At 35.7% G+C, this 22,354-nt stretch overlaps 2 protein-coding genes and 1 pseudogene across 4 annotated transcripts; 2 read left to right on the forward strand and 1 right to left on the reverse strand.

Annotated features, from left to right (window-relative positions):
• Positions 1-184: 184 nt before the first annotated feature.
• Positions 185-16,209, reverse strand: LOC120209646. Of its 3 annotated transcripts, none has more exons than XM_039208594.1 (3): positions 16,198-16,209; positions 2,763-2,770; positions 185-1,531 (listed from the first exon to the last, which is right to left on the reverse strand). In XM_039208594.1, exon 3 carries the CDS (start codon positions 1,461-1,463, stop codon positions 504-506), a length of 960 nt encoding a protein of 319 aa, XP_039064525.1. In that variant the 5' UTR covers positions 1,464-1,531; positions 2,763-2,770; positions 16,198-16,209; the 3' UTR covers positions 185-503. The 3 variants fall into 3 exon arrangements, with proteins under 3 accessions (XP_039064525.1, XP_039064522.1, XP_039064523.1); XM_039208591.1 differs by lacking the exons at positions 2,763-2,770; positions 16,198-16,209 and adding exons at positions 1,679-1,707; positions 3,711-3,726 and having other exon boundaries at positions 185-1,493; XM_039208592.1 differs by lacking the exons at positions 2,763-2,770; positions 16,198-16,209 and adding an exon at positions 1,679-1,994 and having other exon boundaries at positions 185-1,493.
• On the forward strand, positions 5,555-8,831 carry LOC120209645 (rhamnogalacturonan I rhamnosyltransferase 1-like). Its single transcript, XM_039208590.1, has 8 exons — positions 5,555-5,881; positions 6,254-6,321; positions 6,459-6,547; positions 6,670-6,835; positions 6,995-7,284; positions 7,374-7,578; positions 7,675-7,832; positions 8,219-8,831. The coding sequence occupies exons 1-8, from the start codon at positions 5,581-5,583 to the stop codon at positions 8,463-8,465; spliced, it is 1,524 nt and encodes a 507-aa protein (XP_039064521.1). The 5' UTR covers positions 5,555-5,580; the 3' UTR covers positions 8,466-8,831.
• LOC120209600 lies at positions 16,208-20,581 on the forward strand (annotated as a pseudogene).
• The last annotated feature ends 1,773 nt before the right edge of the window (positions 20,582-22,354 follow it).

Here is a 22,354-nt window from a genome sequence, read left to right on the forward strand (position 1 = left end):
CCAGTTTCATACCATTCCGGTCGTCGCTGAACTATATGTAAGCTATGCAGAATCATACTGATACTTCATAATGAGACAGGCGGAAACTTAAGCACGATTATCGAACTGAATTATATGCCTAAATAAGAAGCAAGTTACCATTTGTACACAAACTACATGCACCGGTAACTATAGAAAAGAAGGCTATCAATAAAGCTCTCACTTACGAAAGAATAAAGCACTGCCGTTAAGATTTTCGCGTAACTTGCATTCTAATTTAGACCCAATACTGTTGTTACTTAACAGAAACAAAAGCAACCGTTAAGTTCACATAATGTACATACATAGTTACCATAAGATGTACAAAAGTATGACCCAGCAAAGCTTATTTCATTGACAATGCCAGGAAAAAACCATGTCAGAAACTCCGAGAGTTTACAAACATGTCTGACACTTTTTCCCTGCACGAAAGAGGAAGCGAAGTACTAAAAAGAAAAGGACTACCTACAATTTATTCAAAGTTTTTAGGAAGAAACATCGCCTTCTCTTAGTTGTTGTATTGCGGTGTACAATTTCCGTCGATGTCCAGCAGCAAATACACCCATCTCCTTGAGATCGTCTAGAGTAAGCAGAGGCAGGGCTTCCTCATCAACCTCGTGCATCTCGAAAATACTGGCATACCTACCAAACCTCAGCTCCTCCAACCATCTTTTGACACTAGTTCCGTCATTAGATGTGTATCCTGTTCGGTCCCAATCGTCACTGGATCTAAGAAGCACATTATCTCCTTGATAACAATCATCCTTCCAACAATCATCAGCATTTCCTTGTTGCAAACTTTCATACCTGGTTTCATCGCCATTGTATTCACAAGCATCTTTGCTGGTAGCCGGTGCATCATGATCCGATATGTCCTGAAAGTCATTAACCAGGTAATGATCCACACAATCATTTGATTTGATTCCCATAAACTGTTTCTCCTCACCATACTCCTTCCGTTCATCACTGCTAAATTCAGGGCTAACTTCAGAACTCTGAGTCCAAGCACTGCAAAGAAACACGGAATTATTGGCTTCCTGGCTCCGCCCTCGCCGCTTCATGACCCTACTCTTCCTCGTTACCGTGCCAAAACTTATAGTAGCTTTCATCATGTCGATTTCACCGGCAGTAATCAAATCAAAACCCAATTTCGACGAATTGGGGTTCTTATTCCCTATGTTCTGCTGCAAATCGGCTGATATCGAAGTCGAGATTCCGGGGTTGGAATTCAAGAAACCTGAAGACATCCCTTTAGAATAATCAACCGTAGAAGCAAGTTCATGTTCATGAGAGTTGGGAAAATCAGGTTTCCATCTTTTTTTAACCAAAATTTCCCTAGTGTTTTGAGAAAACCCACATGCAAAAGCAGCAGATGCATCTCCTATCTCCCCCAACCTAACATTAGGCCGCCTTTGTCTTTTGTTATTCATGCTTAAAACCAACATTTTACACCAAACCCTAATTTCTATCAAACCCTATCATCACAAAATCAAACCTCAAAATCAGCACACAGGTTAGAACCAAAATTTGCAGCAAACAAGCAAAACCAAAGTCAAATATCACCTTACACAACCATTAATTACCATAAAATGATGTAAAGAGTCATCACGACTACCATAGTTTACTGCATATTCAGTAAATTGAAAGTGAAGAAGTGAACCTGGTAAGCAGGTAACTATTATTGAAGAGCCTCAATTGCTGGATTGCTGAAGCAGGCAACTCAAACATATTAAGAAAAGGAGAGTGAAAGTGTTGGTTTTGGTTTCTTTTTATGAACAAACAAAGCAAACCCAAAGCGCAAAACTTGAAAAAGAAAAGGATAAAAATATTAAAAACCGGAGCTTTGCTATTGTTTTGGTCAAACTTTTGGATTTTCAGACATAGATAGATACACGAAGACATGCAGTAAGGGAAGTCAAATTAAAGAATTATCCTCTTTTTTTCTCTAACAAACTAAGGATAAGGCAAGAAGCCATGGACATTGACTTATGGAGTGGTAATTTTGGAACTGCATACGAACTTGTCTTTATCTCTTACACGTCGACATGGTAAATTTTAATAAAATATAATTTTTATTAAGTTTTATTATGTTAAGAAATTTATTATGTGATGAGTTTCAAATCATAATAAAAAATATTATAAATCTCAAAATAAAATATATAATATCTTATTTGACTAAATAATTAACTTACCTACTATAGTAGGTCAAAATTGCCGAGCAAGTGAGGATAGACATTGGCGTTTAGCCCAAGGTTTTGGTGGTCTAGCAGTAAACTAAGCTATCTATGGGTGCTTTGGTAAAGACTCACAGTTTAATGACGATTAAATATAGAAATATATGCGGCTGCTAAGTAAAATAATGGTTGTCCTTTGTTCCATATGTAATGGGGTAAGGGGAAGGTAAGATAGTAGGCTGCCCCCAACACCAGGTTGAGAGTAGTTTCCGTAGAAGACCTCTGAATTATGAAATACCCTCCGTAGGACTCGATCCCACGACCTCAAGGTTAAGAACGTTTGAATTATACTCTAAATTAATTTTTTGATTTCTAAAGAATTTTATGTTAAAATTTGATGTTTAATATTTCTTCAGTTTTCGTTTTAGGTGCCTGTGCAGTAATTGTCTTTAAAAAATATTGTTAATTAACACGTGTTATGTTTTTGTTAATTTAGAGAATTTTTTATTTAAAATAAAAATTTTAAAATATTATTATATTAAAAGATTATAATTTTTCTAAAATTTCAATAAAAAAAACTCAAACCCCTACAAATCCTTAAGATAAACCCTAAAATCCGTAACCCTAATTTTACCTTCTACCATACCGAACACGGCTAACGACATCGATGACGCCATTGTCATCTCCCTTATCTTTCCATGTCAGCCTTGTTATTGATATCGTCGTCGGAGTTGTAGTGTATCTTGAATTTCATTCGTTTTCAAAGTTCATTATTCATCAGGCTTATCGTCGATTTTATCGTCATGGCGTGCTTTTAGGGTGGTTGTTTAGGGGGTAAATGCTCATCGGGCAGAGGCGCATTCGGATGTAGGCCCGGACGAAGGTAACGACGAAAAAAGCGACAACAGATGTGGCTATAGGATTGAAATTAGGATTTTCAAAGTTTTGGGGTCTTTCTAATATTTCTAAAAATTTTGGGCTTTTTTAAATAAAAATATTTTTTAATATTTTTATTTTTAAATAATTTGTTGAAAATTATCATATCGTGACACATATTACTTAACGAAATTTTTAATGGTTGGTTAACGTCCGGGCACCTAAAACAGTAGCGGATAAAACATTATAATTCTTTAGGTACCAAAAGTCAAATTGAGATATAATTTAGATATATTTTTGTATTAAGCCTTGTTTTTAGAATTTTAAATTTAAACAACTACATTTATGGGTTTGTTTGTTTCTTTGTAATTGATTTTTCGAAAAATATTTTCTAATTTTCTGATGTTTGGTTGACAGAAAACATAGTGTAAATGTAATTCATTTTTTCGGTCAACTGAATTTCCTTTGCATTTTCTAAAAAATGACTTATCATCTGATTTTCGTAAATCATTTTACAAACTTTTCACTTCAAAACATTAACACTCAAAACATTATTATTTTACGATCCACCATATTTTAGGGTAGCTTTTTTTTTATTGATCGGTTTTACTTTAACTCCAAGTCTGGAAGCAAGGATAAATGTTTGAGCTTTTGCATTGCAACTGATTATTTTGATTGTGAGTTATCCACACTCTAGAAGGTCTAGTGTATCGCCCTTCATGTCGAGATCGAATTGTCACAAGTAGGGATGACGTATGATTTTATGTTGAGAGACGAATTTGAATTTGTAAAATTTCAAAATGAATAAACTTAAATTTATAAAATTTGACGAAACATAATTTTAATAAAAAACATGAGAAATTAAAATATATAATAATTTTAAATTTTTATGGAAGACGACTACACCCACCGATCCATCTGTCCGTCCTAACCATGGTTTTCAGAACCGGACCGGTCAGCGAACCGGTCGTGCTACCGATTCACTGGTTCAACCGGTCGAACCGTCGTAAGAACCGAACAACGTCATAATTATTTAAAAAATTAAATAAAAATACTAAAAATATTTAATAAAAAATAATAAAAATTAGGTTGAACCGGTTCACGGTTCGATCCGATTCGAGCAGTTCAAAGCCGGTTCAAGCGGTTCCTTGCGATTCACTAGAATCAGTTCAACCGGGATAGAATAGACCGAACAAAATAGCGATTCCCGATTAAACCTACCGGTCTGATTTTCAAAACACTAGTCCTAACATACTAGATTGTGCATCCTTCGTGATGGGCTTAAATTAAAACAATAGTAAAAATAAGTGAGATCAACAGTTATATTAAATAAGAATTCATTTGAGTTATTAGTTATAATATAATAGCATTTTAATTGAATTCGATTAATCCAAAAATTTTGGAACACGACCATCTCCATAAATTTATCATTATATCGTTAATTAATTGGTGGGTAAAGTACATAAATAATTCCGACTATAATATGCCGCTTTGTTGAGTCTTCGACTATTAAAAGTTATAAATAGTCATTCAACTATTCCATATGTTCCAAACTCATCATTTTTCGTTAAAAATTGGCGACCTTTTGAACCAGACTTTAACATGTTCACTGGGATATGATAAAATATAATACTAGAATTGTTTGAGTTATGTTTTTTGGATCGATTATCTGCTTATATTATGCCATCAAACTAATATTTAAAACATTATGTTGTCGAGTCAGTGTTTCAAAAGTAACAACGATGCCAAAAAATCATTAAAATACTCATTTTTTCATATCACAGTTAACAAGTTAATGTTAGCTCAGACGATCGTCTATGTTTAACGAAAAAGGACGTGTTTAGAACATATGAATAGTCGAGTGATCATTTTATAACCTTTAATAGTCAGAGGACTCAACAAAGTAATATCTTATAGTTAGGGGATCATTTTAAAACTTTTAATAGTCATATAATTCAAAAAAATGGTTTCTTATAATCAGAGGATCATTTATATAATTTACCCTTAATTAATCATCTTCTATTTAAAAACTGAGATAACTCAAATATAATATTAATTTTAAAATTATATATAAAAATATATAAACTTAGTAAACCTAACCGAACCGGACCGTTTATGATTAGCCAGCCAAAGCATTACATTTTCTGTTTTTAATATAAAAAATATTATATTCTCTCTCATTGATGGAGCTTACCTTTGAAGGCAGGCTCGGGTTGCAACGGCCACTGCTTGATAATTCCTCGCTGGGGAACTGATTAGATCTGCTAAAGAGAGATATCATTCATTTGGTTTCCAAAATCTGTTTGTTTATTTTCCAGATCGGAATTTGTTGATTCGTTTGTGATAAGAGGGGAATCGGATCTCTTTGATTGATTTTTTAAGGATTCTTTTGGTTCTTTGGAGGTGGTTAATTGGGTGAGAATTTTATGAGAATCAACCTACATTGGCCGATTTCCCGGGGTGGGGGGTGGGGAGATGTGGATGAGGGAGGAGATTGAGTTTAGTGCTGGAAATGTGCAGTGTTGAAGGGAAAGGGAAGAAGGAAGGGATGAGAACGGGGATAATGAAAGGCGGCGGTGGCGGAGGGGAGAGAGTGGAGAAGCTCAAGAGCTCGGGAATGAAGCTGTGGATGATACGCGCCACCACATCGGTGTTGCTTTGGACTTGCATCGTACAATTAACGGCCGTAGGGGAGATGTGGGGACCACGCGTCCTTAAGGGCTGGCCTTCCTGTTTCAGTCACCAGGATTCATCCTTCTCCGTTATTGAAGACGCAGTCCCTTCCGTTCCCGCTAGTGTACTTCCTCCCAAAAGTAAGTTTCTCTGCTCTTAATCTTTCTTTTTCTTAAAAAAAATATTAGTTTCGGAAAGCTGAAACTACGGAAACTGTTAATTTTCTCTAATTCTTATTTGTGGAGACGAAAGCAATAAAAACTGTAAGATTTTCGTGGGAATTTCGCTCGAGTAGTCTAGTGCATTTCATTCGATATAATTACGCGGATTGGATTTATATAAACTTTATGCTCCCAAGTGCATACATCGTATGTCTCAGTTTTAGTCTTGTTGAGGATCTTTTGTTTTTAGTTTTTCAGTTGAAGTTTAAGGAATCATTGGTACTTTTTTGCGTATATATTCTTTTGGTTATGGAATTTGGATTCGAATTGACATGAATTTTTTGACATCAGGAATATATAAAAACAATGGTTACTTGATGGTTTCATGTAATGGAGGTCTCAATCAAATGCGAGCAGCTGTGAGTGCTCTATCACATCGCACTATATATATTCTTTGAAATTCTTTCTGGATTATGTAAGTTCATGAGTTGTTTTGTTGTATAATCCAATGTGGAAACTGACGCTATGTTGTTTTGTTTTGGGGTTTGCTTGACAGATTTGTGATATGGTTACCATTGCAAGATATTTGAATGTCACACTTATAGTTCCGGAGCTCGATAAAACGTCTTTCTGGGCTGACCCCAGGTGTGCTAACTAAGCTCTGCTCACATTTATAGACATGGAAAGTGCGGTCTAAAATATATTCCTGGTGAACAGGGATTTCCCCCCCCCTACATATCTCTAAATATACTGTATTGAAATGGCAGTGAATTTCAAGATATATTTGATGTCCGTCATTTTATTACATCATTGAGAGATGAGGTTCGTATATTGAAGGAGCTGCCTCCAAGGCTTAAGAGGAAAGTCCAAATGGGGATGGTGTATTCCATGCCACCAATTAGCTGGTCTCATATATCCTACTACCGGAACCAGGTTAATTCATTGTCATTACAACCTAGAGCAATTTAGACTTTAGTGTAATGTGACTTGTTTCTTTATTCCCTTTTTCAAGAATGTTATACACTTTCCCAGTTGTTTTCCTTCATCCAAGAGTCCTCTTAAAGAAGCGTGTTTGTTCTCTGTTAACTGCAGATTCTTCCTCTGATACACAAGTATAAAGTTGTACATTTGAATAGAACTGATACTAGACTTGCCAACAATGGGCAACCTTTAGATGTTCAGAAGCTGCGATGTCGCGTAAATTTTAGTGCTTTGAGATTCACTTCTCAGATAGAGGACTTAGGCAAAAGAGTTATTAAGCTTCTGAGGCAAAACGGTCCTTTTATAGTACTTCATCTTAGATATGAAATGGACATGTTGGCATTTTCGGGCTGTACCCAAGGTTGCAACAATGAGGAGGTGGAGGAGTTGACAAGAATGAGGTGAGTTTCACATGCATCTTTAACAATTAAATGATCAGCAGGCCTAATTTTTTAAGGTTTAATCTCAGTCTCTAGAACTTATTTTGCAGATATGCTTATCCCTGGTGGAAAGAAAAGATAATAAATTCTGACTTGAAAAGGAAAGATGGTTTGTGCCCTTTGACACCCGAGGAAACTGCCCTCATATTGAGGGCGCTGGACATTGATAATAGTTTTCAAATCTATATTGCAGCTGGTGAAATATATGGTGGAACTCGGAGAATGGAAAGTCTTGCTGCTGCTTATCCCAGATTGGTAGGTTTCGATTTCAGGGAATGAATTCATGAAATGTAATGATCTTTGAATTCTTTTCTCTGGTATCAGTAATTGACCTTTTTTCTGCTAAAACAGGTTAGAAAAGAAACTCTATTGGAGCCATCAGACCTTGGGTTTTTTCAAAACCATTCGTCCCAGATGGCGGCCTTAGATTATCTTGTTTCATTGGAGAGTGATATTTTTATTCCTACATACGATGGAAACATGGCTAAAGTTGTTGAAGGCCATCGCAGGTACTTAATGTACTGATAATTTTGTACTAATATGTTCAGAAGATTTCTTGCTAAAACTAAAATAATTCTGTGGTTCTTTTTTCTTTAGATGGGATGAATAGTTTAGAAAGTTGAACTTCACTCACGTTCTATTATCTCCATTTTTATCTCCACCATTAAGAGGACAATAGTTTGTCTTGTTCTGACTACTAAACTTTTCTTTCTTTTTCCACTCATTGAATTTCAATGGTTGCAACATGAGCCAAGGAATGTTACAACTACTCTCTTTCGTAAATGCTTTTCATATTGTTTCTTCCCAATTGATTTTTCTAGCGCATTTTATCTTTTTTCATTGTTAAAGCTAGTTGACATAAATGTAACAATTGGTTTTTTAAATGCTCATTCAGATTTCTGGGATATAAGCAAACAGTTTTATTGGACAGAAGTCTTTTGGTTGATCTGATAGACCAGTACAATAGTGGATCCCTAAGTTGGAATGAGTTCTCAAATGCTGTGAAAGAATCTCATGCAAGTCGCAAGGGGCAACCAACACGAAGATCGGTGATTCCCGACAAACCTAAAGAAGAGGATTACTTCTATGCGAACCCAGAAGAATGCTTGCAACCATCACATGGTCAACTGAGTAGCACATGATCTTTTTTGTCTGGGAATCATAATGAGTATCAGTGCTTTTCTCTAGCCTGCTAGGGCATCATACTTGAAACCTAACGATAGTTTCTCTACACAGTATGACTACAATGAAGGTTTTTCTTCCTAGGATTGAGTTCCGTAGATCATTGGAGATTGTAGAACCTGAAGAAAGCCTGAGAGGGTCTGGTGAAGTAACCAGTGGACACAACATTTAATATATGCAAATAACAAGAATCATGTATGGAAGAGCTGCCCCGCGATTATAGGTTAATATCAGATCAAAACGTGTTGTACACGAGGGATGCAAGTATGAATTTGGGATTATCGAGGCTGGATTGGAAGGTTAATCCCTTACCCTTTTGTCTTGCATTTTTTTAGATTGCTGTACGATCTGGTTAGTATTCTTCCACGTATACATTCTAGAATTCATTATGTCACAACCTACAGAGACACGCTTGTACTTGTTTCTAGCATTGTCTCATTAATGCAAGGAACGGTTGAAAGCATTGAATATCTTCACTACACTTATCGTGTAAAATTAAAGGGCTGGCACTCGACATTTCGTGTCAGAGTATGGTCCCCTTTCTTATCAATTTAGGCTATTTGTCAATTCTGGTTTGTCCATTACTGAGGTTGTTGGACTTAGTCTTGTTTCTTGGGACAGTCAAAAGCTCACATAAGAAAGTGACATCCTAACCAATCAAACCAAGTTAAACATGTCCCTCTGCATTATTGGGGGAGTTTTGGCTCCGTTTACTATGACACTTACGTATTAAAGGTGTTGTGTGAATTGGTTGAAACTGTAAACATAAATATCTGTAGGAGTGATTGCACAGTGCAACTGCCATGCTTCCCCTTTTATTTTTTTGGGGTGTTTTTTTTCATCATTGTGAATGTTTTGTTCCCCCATTTTTGTGTGGGGCTCAGCTGCCTCATTACCTCTGGTGTGGTCCATTGTGTTTTAGTTTTGAGAGGACAATAATTAGAGGCAAAGTTTGTTTCATAAGGTTTAGATTTATAGTATTGCATAATCAAACTAATAGAATTAGGAATGTTCATGGGTCAGGTTGAGCTGAATTTTGACCCACATGAATCTATCCCGTGTATAACATCCCTCTGCCCGTCATCCGACTCATGCTTGGTATAAAAATTTGCACCCGACCTGAAACAAATATATATATAAATTATTATTTTTATTAGGTAAAATAGGAATTTAATTGAAAAAAATTATATATATATATATATATAAGTATTATATAATTATCCCTGAATATAAAAATTAATTATATTATTATTTTTGGATCGAGTATCGAAACCTGACTCGACCGTATACAACCCAAAGACTAATGAAAGATCATTTCTATGGTTTGGGTTTAACTCATTGAACGATTTCTGAAATAAACGACAGCGCTTCTATATAATCGTACACCGATTCATTTGAATAAACGTTTTGGCTGTCATTATAGATTTAACTGCTGAACTATTAGAAGTCAAATAAACGAGAGCTCTCCTACTTAATTTTACGCCTATTAATAATCTAACAGTTGAATTCATCAATAAGTACACTAATAAATTAATCGAGTGAATCGATGACAGGCAGAGGTCCAACGTCCTCATGAATTAAAATAAACAAAAGATAAAAATGATGTTGAATATCAAAAGATTCATGATTGATGTCCTCCCAAAGTTTCTCCAAATTTATAGAATTTTTAAAAATTTAAAACGACATTTATTCGATTATAAATGGAGTAAATTAGGTTAGAACAATCACCTTCACCTCTACAGTACTCGATACGAATTAATTAATCAATATATCGGATACCAGTGGTTAAACAAAAAAAAACTATATCTATTTTACACCATGAATCAACATTATAAATTATAACATCAGTACCATAACAGTCAATGATGAAAAATTTTAGTCAAAAAATCACATTAAAGGTTTTTTTTCTTCTAAGTTTAAGAGTTACATTAAGCGCAAAAATAGTTAGAAGGTCGCCGTTTTATTATTTTTTTGGTTGAAAAAATTTAAGAGCCTCAACTACCATTAAGCCAAAAATAATACTCTTTAAATTTTTACCACTAATATCACTCAATAAATTTTCGGATGAAAAGAAAAACAAAGAAATACGGGAACAAATTGTTGGTCAAAAGGTAAACAGTCGTCTTCATTGGTCAAGACTTTGGTTATACGCTCAAATAGGGGTGTAAACGAGCCGGGTCGAGCTCGAGTATTGCTGAGCTCGACTCGACTCGAAAACTTTAAAATGAAGCTCGACTCGACTCGAAAACTCGCGAGCATAAAATTTTCAAGCTCGACTCGAACTCGAAATCCTAAACTGAAGCTCGTGAGCAGCTCGAAAAGGCTCGAAATGAAAAAAATTATTAAACTTAACTCGATTGAAGCCTCAAACTCAAACTCAAACATAACTTAAATACAAGAAATCTTACTGTATTTTTTTTATAAAAAAATCAATACATAAATATTAATATTATTAATAATTTATTTCTAAAAAAATAAAATCTTAATATATTATATTTTTGAGCTGCTCACGAGCTTTTCGAATCGAATATCGAGTAGCTCGTTAATAACTCGAGTCGAGTCCATTCGATCCGAGTATTTCGAGCCTTGATCGAGTCAATCTCGAGTAGCTCGTGATCTGTCTCGTCTCATTTACAGCCCTACGCTCAAACCAGAGAGATTGGAATGAAACTACTTTTAAGTTTAATAATTAAATTTTAATGGTTTAAGTATATTGGTTGAAATGATATGGACTGTTCTAAAATTTAATTAGAATATTTGAAGTTTGATGATCAATTGTTACCGGTGATGAAATCGTCAGCAAACTGCAAACATTGATTTTGCTATCTCTCTCAACTCTGCCCTTATGCAAAGGGCAGTACCATGGCAATGGAAAATCGAATCCTGCTAGGACGCGACGTGTCTTTGTGCAGACTACCGAGTATTGAAGTCCGAGTGGATGAAGGGCCTCTTAGGGCCAGGGTTCCAGGTAGGTGCGAAGACAACTCGAGTCTGAAAGGTTTGCACTGCCATGTTCTAAAACCTGAAACGACTTGTATTGCAGGCGACTCATCTAGGATGAGAAGAACTGCAAATGAACGGCTTCCGACCTTCATGAAGTTTGCTGACATGAACGAGGAATGGAAATCTCTTCATTGTAAAGTTCAACGAGCTCCTTCACCCCGGCTTTAAGGTCTCGAATGATTGGACGGAGACAGATGCTTGGGGCACCATGTCAGCTTTGAGTAGGATACTCTGGATCAGAGTGTATTTGAGTTTCAGCTAAAACATTCCCAATCATTCATGTCACCAATAACTACAGTCGGTAAGTAAGAGCTTGGATATGGCGTGAAATAAAACAAGCCATTCTACTTTGCTACTTTATCTACATGATTCCGAACTCGGTTCTTCGAAATAATTAGAGTCGATCAATTAGTTACCAAGAACGACACACATTTGTTATACGGGGAAATTACGAGCAGTTCGATGATAGCAGACTCGGCTTTTGAATGGATGTGGTACGATAAACAATATATCCCATTTAGATACGCGAGTAACATACGGCTAGGTTATGATGATCTACCCTGACCCTTCTCAACCATAATGATCGAACAACATTTTTTACGAAAACATAAAAACACTCTCGGCAAGGATTCGGTATCAAAGTAGACTTATGTTGCAGTTTAAAATCATCGGTATGGCTACATACCGGGCTCGGAAAAGAGTGGACACAGGATTTTGAGTGCTGGAAACCGCATGCTGCCAAGATTGTATGGGTGGCATTCCTAGCAATCTCTCTGAATGCATCAACTCCTGCAGACACAATGCGTAATACATTTGATTAAACCAAAAAACGGCTAAGACGTGATAAACATGATTTCATAAGGGCAATGCAAAAATCAAATATCTATCTTTCGCGCAGAGTGTTAAAAAACTTTAGATAATACAGTTTGAAGTCAGTAATCATACCTAATCGTTTGTCTTCGCTTAGGAGCTTTAAATTAAGTTTAACAAGGGCTTGGATCTCACTTTTGACATTATCATAATTTTTATCCTTGCTTTTGGAACAACTCTGGTCCAACCTGTTCTCCTCTCCGGTATATCTAATTTATTTACGCACCTCCAAGTTCGAATCCAATGGATTTGTAGATCCTCTTAAACTGAACCAACCAGGCTACTTGAACCAGATCTGCCCTCTGTGTTTATCGAAGATGATGATTCTCGACATCTACTTTGCGTATTTTTCACAAATGGCCCAGCATCATTTACACGACAGCAACCATTCTGAAATTGAACCTTTGCAGATGACAAAGGTTGGAGAAATCGAGGTGAACGAGAAGAAGAACATTATCACTTGGTCCAATATTCATAACTATCCTCTTTTGCTTTTCCATATCTGGAGATTTTTGCTTTCCCTGTTCCCTCTCACGATATTGATACCCTTACTGCTTCTGTTTTCCTGTTCTTTCCTCATTCCTAGTTTCATTCTGCTGCACTTTAGATATATGAAGACCTGTACTGCCGATTGCCTCTTTCGAAGTACTTCCGAGGCAAGGGAGTTTTGTTGAGTTCTGGTTAGGACTACTAGTTGTCTTACAATTCTTTTGCATTGGCTTTGCAATATTCATCATTTTCCATGCCTTATCAATATCATACAAATCTTCCTTCGGCAGAATAGAATTGTCTCGAGAAGTTGATTGTTGACTTGTTGAAGTCGATGATTGCGATTCATTTGATCCATGATGAAACACTGCAGCAACCTTATCTTTCCCACGACCTCCAACACCCGGTTCAGCCACACCAGAAGAGAAACTCAAAGATCCGTTTTGCAGTGAACACCAGTTTTCACGAAGAACTTGTACCCGGCTACGTATATGGCGCAATGTTCTTGCAACTGGTTCGGTTGAATTACCCACAGTATTCCTACTAGGATGACTTGCTTCATCTGCCCCCACTGCTTTCCCTTCCAGGAATTATACCAGGAGGCGAATAATTAGAACATGACGAAACACACACATTATGTCCACTGAACCCAGGCATATTTGATTCTCGAACTATATAAAAAATCGAAACATCCATCTCAGATGGCAATTTTACATTACAGTTAGCATAGAACATTTGATCATCGGTTTCAGTATCAACTTCGGTTTTGTCATGTTCGGACCTAGAAAGAGCACAATCATGACAAAACCAGTCACCGTCGGGTACGGTTGCCCCCAAGCCAACACAATACGTATGGGCAGCGGAATCACAGAGATCGCAAAGCAGTAGAAGACTTTCATCAGTCATACCATGGCACACGCATCTAACTTCTGCATAGGGATCACTTGGCCCTGATGTTGCATTTTCAGATAGATGGTAAACCTGAAAAGGTAGCAGAAAAAAATTAACAAATCCAATGCTTTGGGAGCTGACCTTTCTGCACTGCAAATTAACCACAACTTGACGGGATTATAAACCTACGAATCTATTTCGATTCAACTCTTCACTCCGACACAAATTCGGATATATGGATCAATATATTATCCTTGAAAGACACTCTAGGGGTGTTCATTGTTCGGTTTTAACCGAATTAACCGATCGAACCGAAATTTAGTTCGAGCAATCAATCAAGTAACTAGATGTTGGACCGGTTAACTATTAATAATTTTTTCAAAGTTCGATTATTAGTTAATTCAGTTTGAGATCAGTTAATTAACCGAAAATATTTAATATTTAATGTATTAAAAATATTAAATATATATTTTAAGGTCGACTTCGTTAAGAATCATGATCCAACTATCTTTTAACCACACTAGGCACATTAAACTTTCAAGACCAATTGAATATTAACTCAAATAATACCTATAGTAAATCCAAATTAATCTAACTAAAAGTAATTCATATCAAATTTGGTTAAATTTAAAACCAACTGAAATAGACTAATTTGTTCGATTCAATTAATATTTTTTTTGAAAAAATCGGTAAGGTTATAGGTTTGAGAAAATAATTCGATTAATTCAATTTTTACTAATTTGATTCGGACACCGACCGAATTAACGATTAAACATACTGGTGTCTGATACTCACCCAAATTCATATGAAATTCACATGAACTTTCTGAGAACATCGATTTTATAGGCAAAATTAGCAGAGCAAGCAAAAGCAAACTAAAAGAATAAAGCAATTAACTTCAATAATTATACAAAAGAAGGAAATCTAATAGGGAAACAATACCTGATCTCGTTCAGGATGTTAACGAGTCGTCCGGAAGCAAAGACACCTTCATTAGCCGGTCTGTTAATGGCGGTGAACCTGCGCTTGCACATAGGGCAACGCGACTCCACCTTGGCCCTTTCCATGATACAAACGAAGCAGAATAAATGATCACAGCTGTTGATTTTGCCCTGATCGCTCCTCTTCCACCGTTGGGTAAGCATATCCCGCACACCTCCGGATCGGAATCATCTTCTTCAACTGATTGTTGCTGATCTGGAGGATGACTATCACTGGATTCGCATTGGATGATTGATTTGGTTAAGGTTTTGAGGCGTTTGTTTGGGGAATCGATCGTCGAGTCACCCGCCATATTTTTTTACCAACTCACCCGTCTGGGTTCCTCGAGTTCGCCCATGGATTAAGGAAATCCGACCTGAATTGCGTCTATTGAGTTTTCATTCCCTCCAAAACTCACTGGGCCACCTTTTTTCCATCCAAAGCCCATTACGCTGCGTATCTCCCAACCAACTTAACGTCTGATCATTTTTTGTCAGTTAATCTATTTAATTTTTTTAATCGTTGAGTGCTTACTATATATTATTTATTCATAAACTTTTTTAATTATAGACATTGCACATATAATCTACAAACGTAACTAATCGATAATTGAATAATATGAATTTATCGGTTAACATAAATAATTTTATCAACCATCGATCGAATTTAAATAATATGATTTTATAAGAATCTAATTTTCTTCATGTTTGTTGTTAATTTTACTGATGGTGTCTATCTTAAAATTTTATTTGTGATAGTCCATACAATTTCTTTTTGTTATTAGTACATATGTCTTCAATCTGAAAAATATTTCTCAATCCGCTAGTGAGTACACGAGAAAAAGAATTTCTCACCTCATTATCTTGGCAATTTTGGTAGGATAATACTAACTAATTGCTAGGGATTCAAATCGCGGCCGCGGTTACGTTTTCGGTTATGTCGAGTTTATCGCGATTGTGGCTATAACAGGTGTATCGAACGGCAACGCTACCGCTATTTCACGGCGCGGTCGCGGACCGCTATTTAAAACCCTTCTAGTTGGTATTCGATTGAACTAAAAACAAACCCAGTGTGAACATTCAGCAGAAGCCTCAAAGCTTTTGGTTGCATTACAAAGTGATGAAATTCATTCAAAACATATTCAATTGTATTTCATACATATACAAATATGTTAGTCCCTATCACAAGTAACAAAAATGAGTCGCGAACCAAAACGGTAAGGTTTCGACCAAGAAACCTTCTCCATTTCTCTCAGTTATGATTAGGCGGGTGGGGTTTTGGGACATGATAATCACCACTAAAAGCTGCAAAACCACCCATCTCGCCCTTCCCATGGCCATGATGACTTCGTTCTCGCTTCAAAATTGCTTTCTATGATGATGATTGGCCACTTTTTCCTGCAGATTGATCTGAATAAACTGCCCCCGGTGTTTGTCGACGTGCACTTGAGTTCCCTACAAGAACCAAGATGGACACAAGTGCAAAGGTACAAGCTCTCATGGACGCCATTTTCTTCTGGTTTAATTTTCCAGTTAGAGCAGAAGAGGAGAACTCAAAGAATATGTTAATCCAAGCAACATTTTTTCTTCTTCTTCCCAGCTTTGCTGGAAATCTAGTCGGAAAAGGCAAAAAGAATGGCGTGCTTGTCTGCCGCCATGCATGCTACGAGGAGAGAGAGGTTGTTTGGTGGCCAAGCTTTGTCAAACACTAAAATCAAAGGCTCATTCAATTTTTGACTGGTTTGGAATTTGGTCCCCATATACATATAATATAAAAAGATGAGATATAGGGCGGATGCCAAGGTTCTGGATCGATTTTAATCAATTAGGGTTAATTATTGGTTATATATGATTATACGTGAATCTAAAATATTTTTTAAGATGAGTACACATATATAATATTAAAATTTTTCGTATTAAGGACACAAATAAAATTCAAAAGATGGCATACCATACCACCCTAAGTATACTTTGCATGTCACTGTGAATATATATATATATATATATATATATAAGGTTATATATACTCTTATATAATTATATTTTATAATCTTTCCGTAATTTTTTTTTAAAAATTTTAACCTAAATTTATGTGTTTTTTTTTATTTTGCGATGTTTTTGTTATTATTTGTAACGTATATGTTAGAATCAAAAGAACACGGTATATCTTTCTATTTATAATAAAATCATTTTTTGAGAAAAAAATGTAGAAATATACCAATCCATTGATACAATGAAATCCTTAAGGTTTTTTTTGTTATCTTTGGTTTCCAAGGCTTCGCTGGATTAATCCGGACTGATTCAAATCGTATACATGATTTTGGTAGGTGAGTCTCCATCGAGGATTTTCTGCATACTCAAAAATTCGAACTTAAGTTTTGTTTTTAATCTTTCAAGTTAATCTATTTTTTGAAGATCATTATCTCCTTATATAAATAATTATTAAATCAATTTTTAAATATTTATAATCTTCTCCCTTATCAAATTATAAATATAAATTATAATATTTCTATTCTCTATTTTCATGATACTTTTAATACACACATGTAATATAATTTATCACTTTATAATAGCATATTATATATATATATATATATATATATACTCACAATTACGAGTTTTAATCTAACATTATATACTATCGATTTATCAAATGAATTCATTAGATAAAATAATTAAAAAATTATTATTTAAAAATTCATTACTTGCAAAATATTTAATTGTTATTTTACTAAATTAAATAATCGTAGGCAGTTATTTCTCAAAATATGTGCAAGTTAAATAGGTACAGGGAATCACTATTAACCTAGCTGTCTCATGATTAACTGCGTTAATCTTGGATTATTTTATAAGCATAGTGGTTAACAAGTGTGGAACACGAGGATATGCTATTCCCCCCCCCCAATGCTATTCGGCTTTTCTTTTTAATTTATTCTCATGATTTCGAAAAGTATCATTTTGATAATTTATGTCATAATTTTTATTATATTTTAATTGCAAGATTGTTAATTTTCGTTAATTTGATGACGTGACACTTAAAGAACGTTATTTTAGAAGTGACACTTAAAGAACGTTATTTTAGAATTAACCTCTAAATTTTCAAAATATTTTTTTCATCCTCTTCGTAAAAAATCCTAAAAATCTCTTTTTTCCTCATAAAAGAAAAAAATCTTCCTTAACCCTAACTCTAACCCTTGTTGTTATTACTGTCGTCTGTTGTCGTCGTCGTCTTTAACGATAACGACAGTTCAACCTCCTTGTATTTTCCCAGATTGAGAGAGTCAATTGAAGCTCAATTAACAAATGCACCTTTGAAGTAACATCTAGAAAATTACTGGACTTTGTTGTCAGTATAAAAGGGGATTGAAATCGACCCATATAAAATTAAAGCCATCCAAAATCTATTATCCCTGTGTACTCATAAAGAGGTTCGTGAATTTTTGAAAGATTAAACTATATCGCTCGATTCATCTTATAGTTGTAGACAACAAATTTTCTTATGAATAGTTTTTTTCAACTAACATCACCAAAACCAAAATTGATAAATAATTCCTAGCCTTAGTCTTGATTGAGTCATAGAAGTACATGCAATAACATCAGGTGGATCATAATCTTCTCAATGTCTTGCTGCATAAACCAATATCGGTTACCTAGCATTAGTCTTGATTGAACCATGTCCCGGTGCTCGTTGATCTCGACCATCGACGCCAAATACGACTCCGAAACCACCAGCCCCAAAACTTGACCTCGTAGAGGTTCCTTAACTGAACCTTGAGTTTGTATCAGAGTCTGAATCTAACTAATATCATTACTTTAATTTAGGCAAGAAGGTATCGAAGGTCCCTGTACTTTTGAAAATAATTGATGTGGCCCTCTAACTCAGAAATCAAATCTAATGTGACCCTTTGAACAACGTTTTTTGTAGTTGACCGTTACAGTACTAGCGTTCTAGTTCACGGTGCTGATGTGGTGGTCCACGGTACTGACGTGACATTCCATCTGCCGTGTTTGAGTTACCCGTTTAGCCAATCTATCATGTCATCCGTCATGTTAATCTACCATCATGGACTGTCATGTTAGCACCGTAGATTGCCACGTCAGCATCACGATGAAAAAACGTTGGTAAAAGGGTCACATTGGATTTATTTTCTGAGTTGGAGGGCCGCATCGAGAAAAAAAATAATACGAGGGTCACATTTTTTTTTCTTCAAAAGTACTGGGACTTATGATGCCTTTTTACCAATTTATTAAAAAGTAACAGAAATACCGAAGGAAGCTCTAGAATTTATAACAACAAGATCATCGTTCCTATGGCACGGTTTATTAGAAATAAAAGGAAAAAAAGATTAGTTAATTAGCATTGAATTATTTGATCTATGAAGCTCGAAGCCATTGTTGCAGCTAATTTACTCTTTTCCCTGCATGAACGCCAATGATCATGAATACGAATGTCTGTACCATCTTTCTAGTGATCATTACATCGTCGTTTTATGTCGACGCCGAAACGACGGACTATCCATTATTTGTGAATGAATGGCCCGAATTCCTGGAGAAACACACAAGCACATTACTCTAGTTTCTGGGGGTATGCCGATGTGAGGCCAATCCTTGTTAATGGGATGTTTGTATGTGGTTTCCACTGCAGCAACCTGGATGAACATCATTTTGTATGTGCAGAATTCTGCAATTTCAGAGACTCCTAATGCAAATAATATTTCCTCATCATTGAATTTCACTCGAAGGAAAAAACAGAACACGATAGTTATTGTGGGATCAATTCTTGGAGCTATCTCTTTTGTGTTTCTCATTTGCATTCTCATTTTTCTGTGTTCCCAGTAGTCGAGGAGCATTATCTCGACAACGTGTTGGGAGCGCCTACTAGATTCTCATACGAAGATTTGAAGAACATTACCAAGAATTTTAGCAACAAGCTTGGTGAAGGCGGATTTAGGTATGTTTTCATGGAATCCTACCTTCTTCTTCTGAAGTTGCAGTGAAGAATCTTGTTGGCTTCGGTCCGGTTAACAAGTCCTTCATAGCTTAAGTTCAGACAATTGGAAGCATTCACCACTGCAATTTGGTTACTTTGGTTGGATTTTGTGCTGAAAAACTCAACAGGCTTTTAGTTTACGAGTACATGGCCAACGGATCGCTGGATCGTTGGATCTTCAACAAAAACCGGGAACTTCTCTCGGTTGGCAAATCAGAAAGAAGATCATTTTAGATATAGCAAGAGGACTAGCCTATCTTTATGAAGGTTGCAACCAGAAGATAATTCACTTAGACATCAAACCTCAAAATATCCTCTTAGATGAGAATTTCAATGCCAAAGTTTCAGATTTTGGGTTATCTAAGATACTTGGAAAAGAGCAGCGTCGAGTCATTACGACTATGAGGGGAACCCCTAGTTATATGGTTCCTGAATGGTTAAGCTCAGTCATAACCGAGAAAGTAGATGTCTACAGCTTTGGGATTGTGGTCTTAGAATTCTGTGCGGGCGGCCAAATCTGGATGGATCTCAACAGGAAGAAGAAGATCGGCATTTGCTGGGACATTTTAGGACAAAGCAAGAAGAAGGGAAACTCATGGATTTAGTTGATAAGTGCAGCGATGATATGCAGTCGAATTCGGCTGAAGTTGTGGAGATGATGAAGGTTGCTGCATGGTGCTTGCAGGCTGAATATGCAAGGAGACCTCCCATGTCTAATCTGGTGAAGTTTTTTGAGGGATCAGTTGATGTAGAAGGTAACATGAATGAAGAATTTCTAAATGGATTAACACCAGAAGAAATGGAGGCATATTCTTCAACCATTTTACCCTCTCTGTTATCTGGGCCAAGGTGATGATCATGGACTTCACGCAGATGTAGACATGGGGTGCAACTTGTATGCCATAAGGTATGTTCCCGAACTGTAATAACAGTTGATTGTTACAATTGACTGCCATTGGATTTGAATGTTTACCATTTTAACGTTGGTAGTAGGAAATTGTCTCTTTCAAAACTAAGTACAGTACACGTTCTGCATGGCATCTCTATTTCCCAGCCCTCCCCAGGCTTTTACTTTTAGCCATTCATTTTAGTCTTTCACGAGCTTGACATTATTAATTACATAATAAAAATCAAAATTTCATGTACAGAATTGAATAAAGACTTAAATCAACAAAATAATATATACTTAAACTCAAACCTCGAAACAGTTCATGGCAGTAGCATGAAACTCAAACTGTAACATTGTGCCACTTGCAATTTTCACAACCATGGCTTCCTCAGGTTCAGCCTCTATAAGGATTATGTAACACTAACATCCATGCAGTTACATTGCCATAATTACATTAATATTGTATTATTTTATAAAGTGTATAGGACATTTATTATTGGTTTACATAGCGAATGAAAACGGCATCCAAACGGTTCAAATACATGGCATTCCATCAACCAGGGAGGATAAGATGTTATACTTCCAGAGAATCTCTCCGGAAGCCACCAAATCGAAAAACTATTAGATGAATTCGGCTCAGCACGTCATTCGTGGTTTCAATTAATAACATTCTTTCGTCTTATTTTTTTCCAAGGTGAATATTCAACTCTTTCCTACGTGTAAATAAGAGCTGACAGTTATTTGGAAGTAATTTTAAAATTATTGGATGTGATTCACTGAGATCATGAATGACGTGATGAGCCGAATCTATAAAATAATTTATCCACCAAATCTCTACCAACAAAAATCCTAAAAAAACTCCGCCCTTTGAGTGGAACCTCCGAAAACTCCTAGGGGACACCACATCAATATCGTTGGAGTACAGACTACTCTGTCTAAATCGCTCTCTATCTCAATTTATTGCATATTTATATTAATTTTATGTTTAATACTAATTATTTAAAATAATTTCAGAGATATAAGACATTTTTTCTTTACAATAGGCGTTGCTTGCCCATAGTCCAAGTTCGAAATCAAAGGATTAAAAGGTTTTCAAAGGTCAATCCCCCATCCCCCAAGGACACGGCGTGGCTTCTACTTTAGCCCTATATTTGACCTGATCAACTGAGGAATGCTTTTGGCAGCTCTAAATTGCCATTGGCCATCCCATAGAACATTGGTCAATTATCATTTAATTGAATGTTTATATTACTCGAGATGGGTTAATTTATTATAATATTCATGCATGTTTAACATGATGTTATATGAAACAAAGCCAACTCCTCTTAAGGTTTATTTGTGGGAATTATTATCAATATTATGTGAGACCGGGTTCCTTATTATAGTTCATGTATGATTGCTATCATATAGCAACATGATACTTACGTGACATGAATCATTATCGATGTTATGTAAAATCAAGATTTTCTATCTTATTTCCAAGTGGTATCATATGCCAATGTTGTTTATTTATATGTACTTATTGTGTGAATTATATGATAACTAAGAATAGATGAAACCAATATATGTACGAGAACTTTATCATGCAGATTATACATTTTGTGCTTAAATGTTCTTTGATTGTTCATGTTTACTACTAAATTGGATGTTTTTCATGTGCTTTCTGTGCAAGGCAATGATTTTTGGAAAATGTGCTTAAAAGGACCGATAATTACAATTTTTTGTTATGGAATTAAG

This window comes from Hibiscus syriacus, unplaced genomic scaffold (genome assembly GCF_006381635.1).
Source record: "Hibiscus syriacus cultivar Baekdansim isolate YM2019G1 unplaced genomic scaffold, ASM638163v2 tig00019423_pilon, whole genome shotgun sequence".
Classification (NCBI taxonomy): Eukaryota; Viridiplantae; Streptophyta; class Magnoliopsida; order Malvales; family Malvaceae; genus Hibiscus; species Hibiscus syriacus.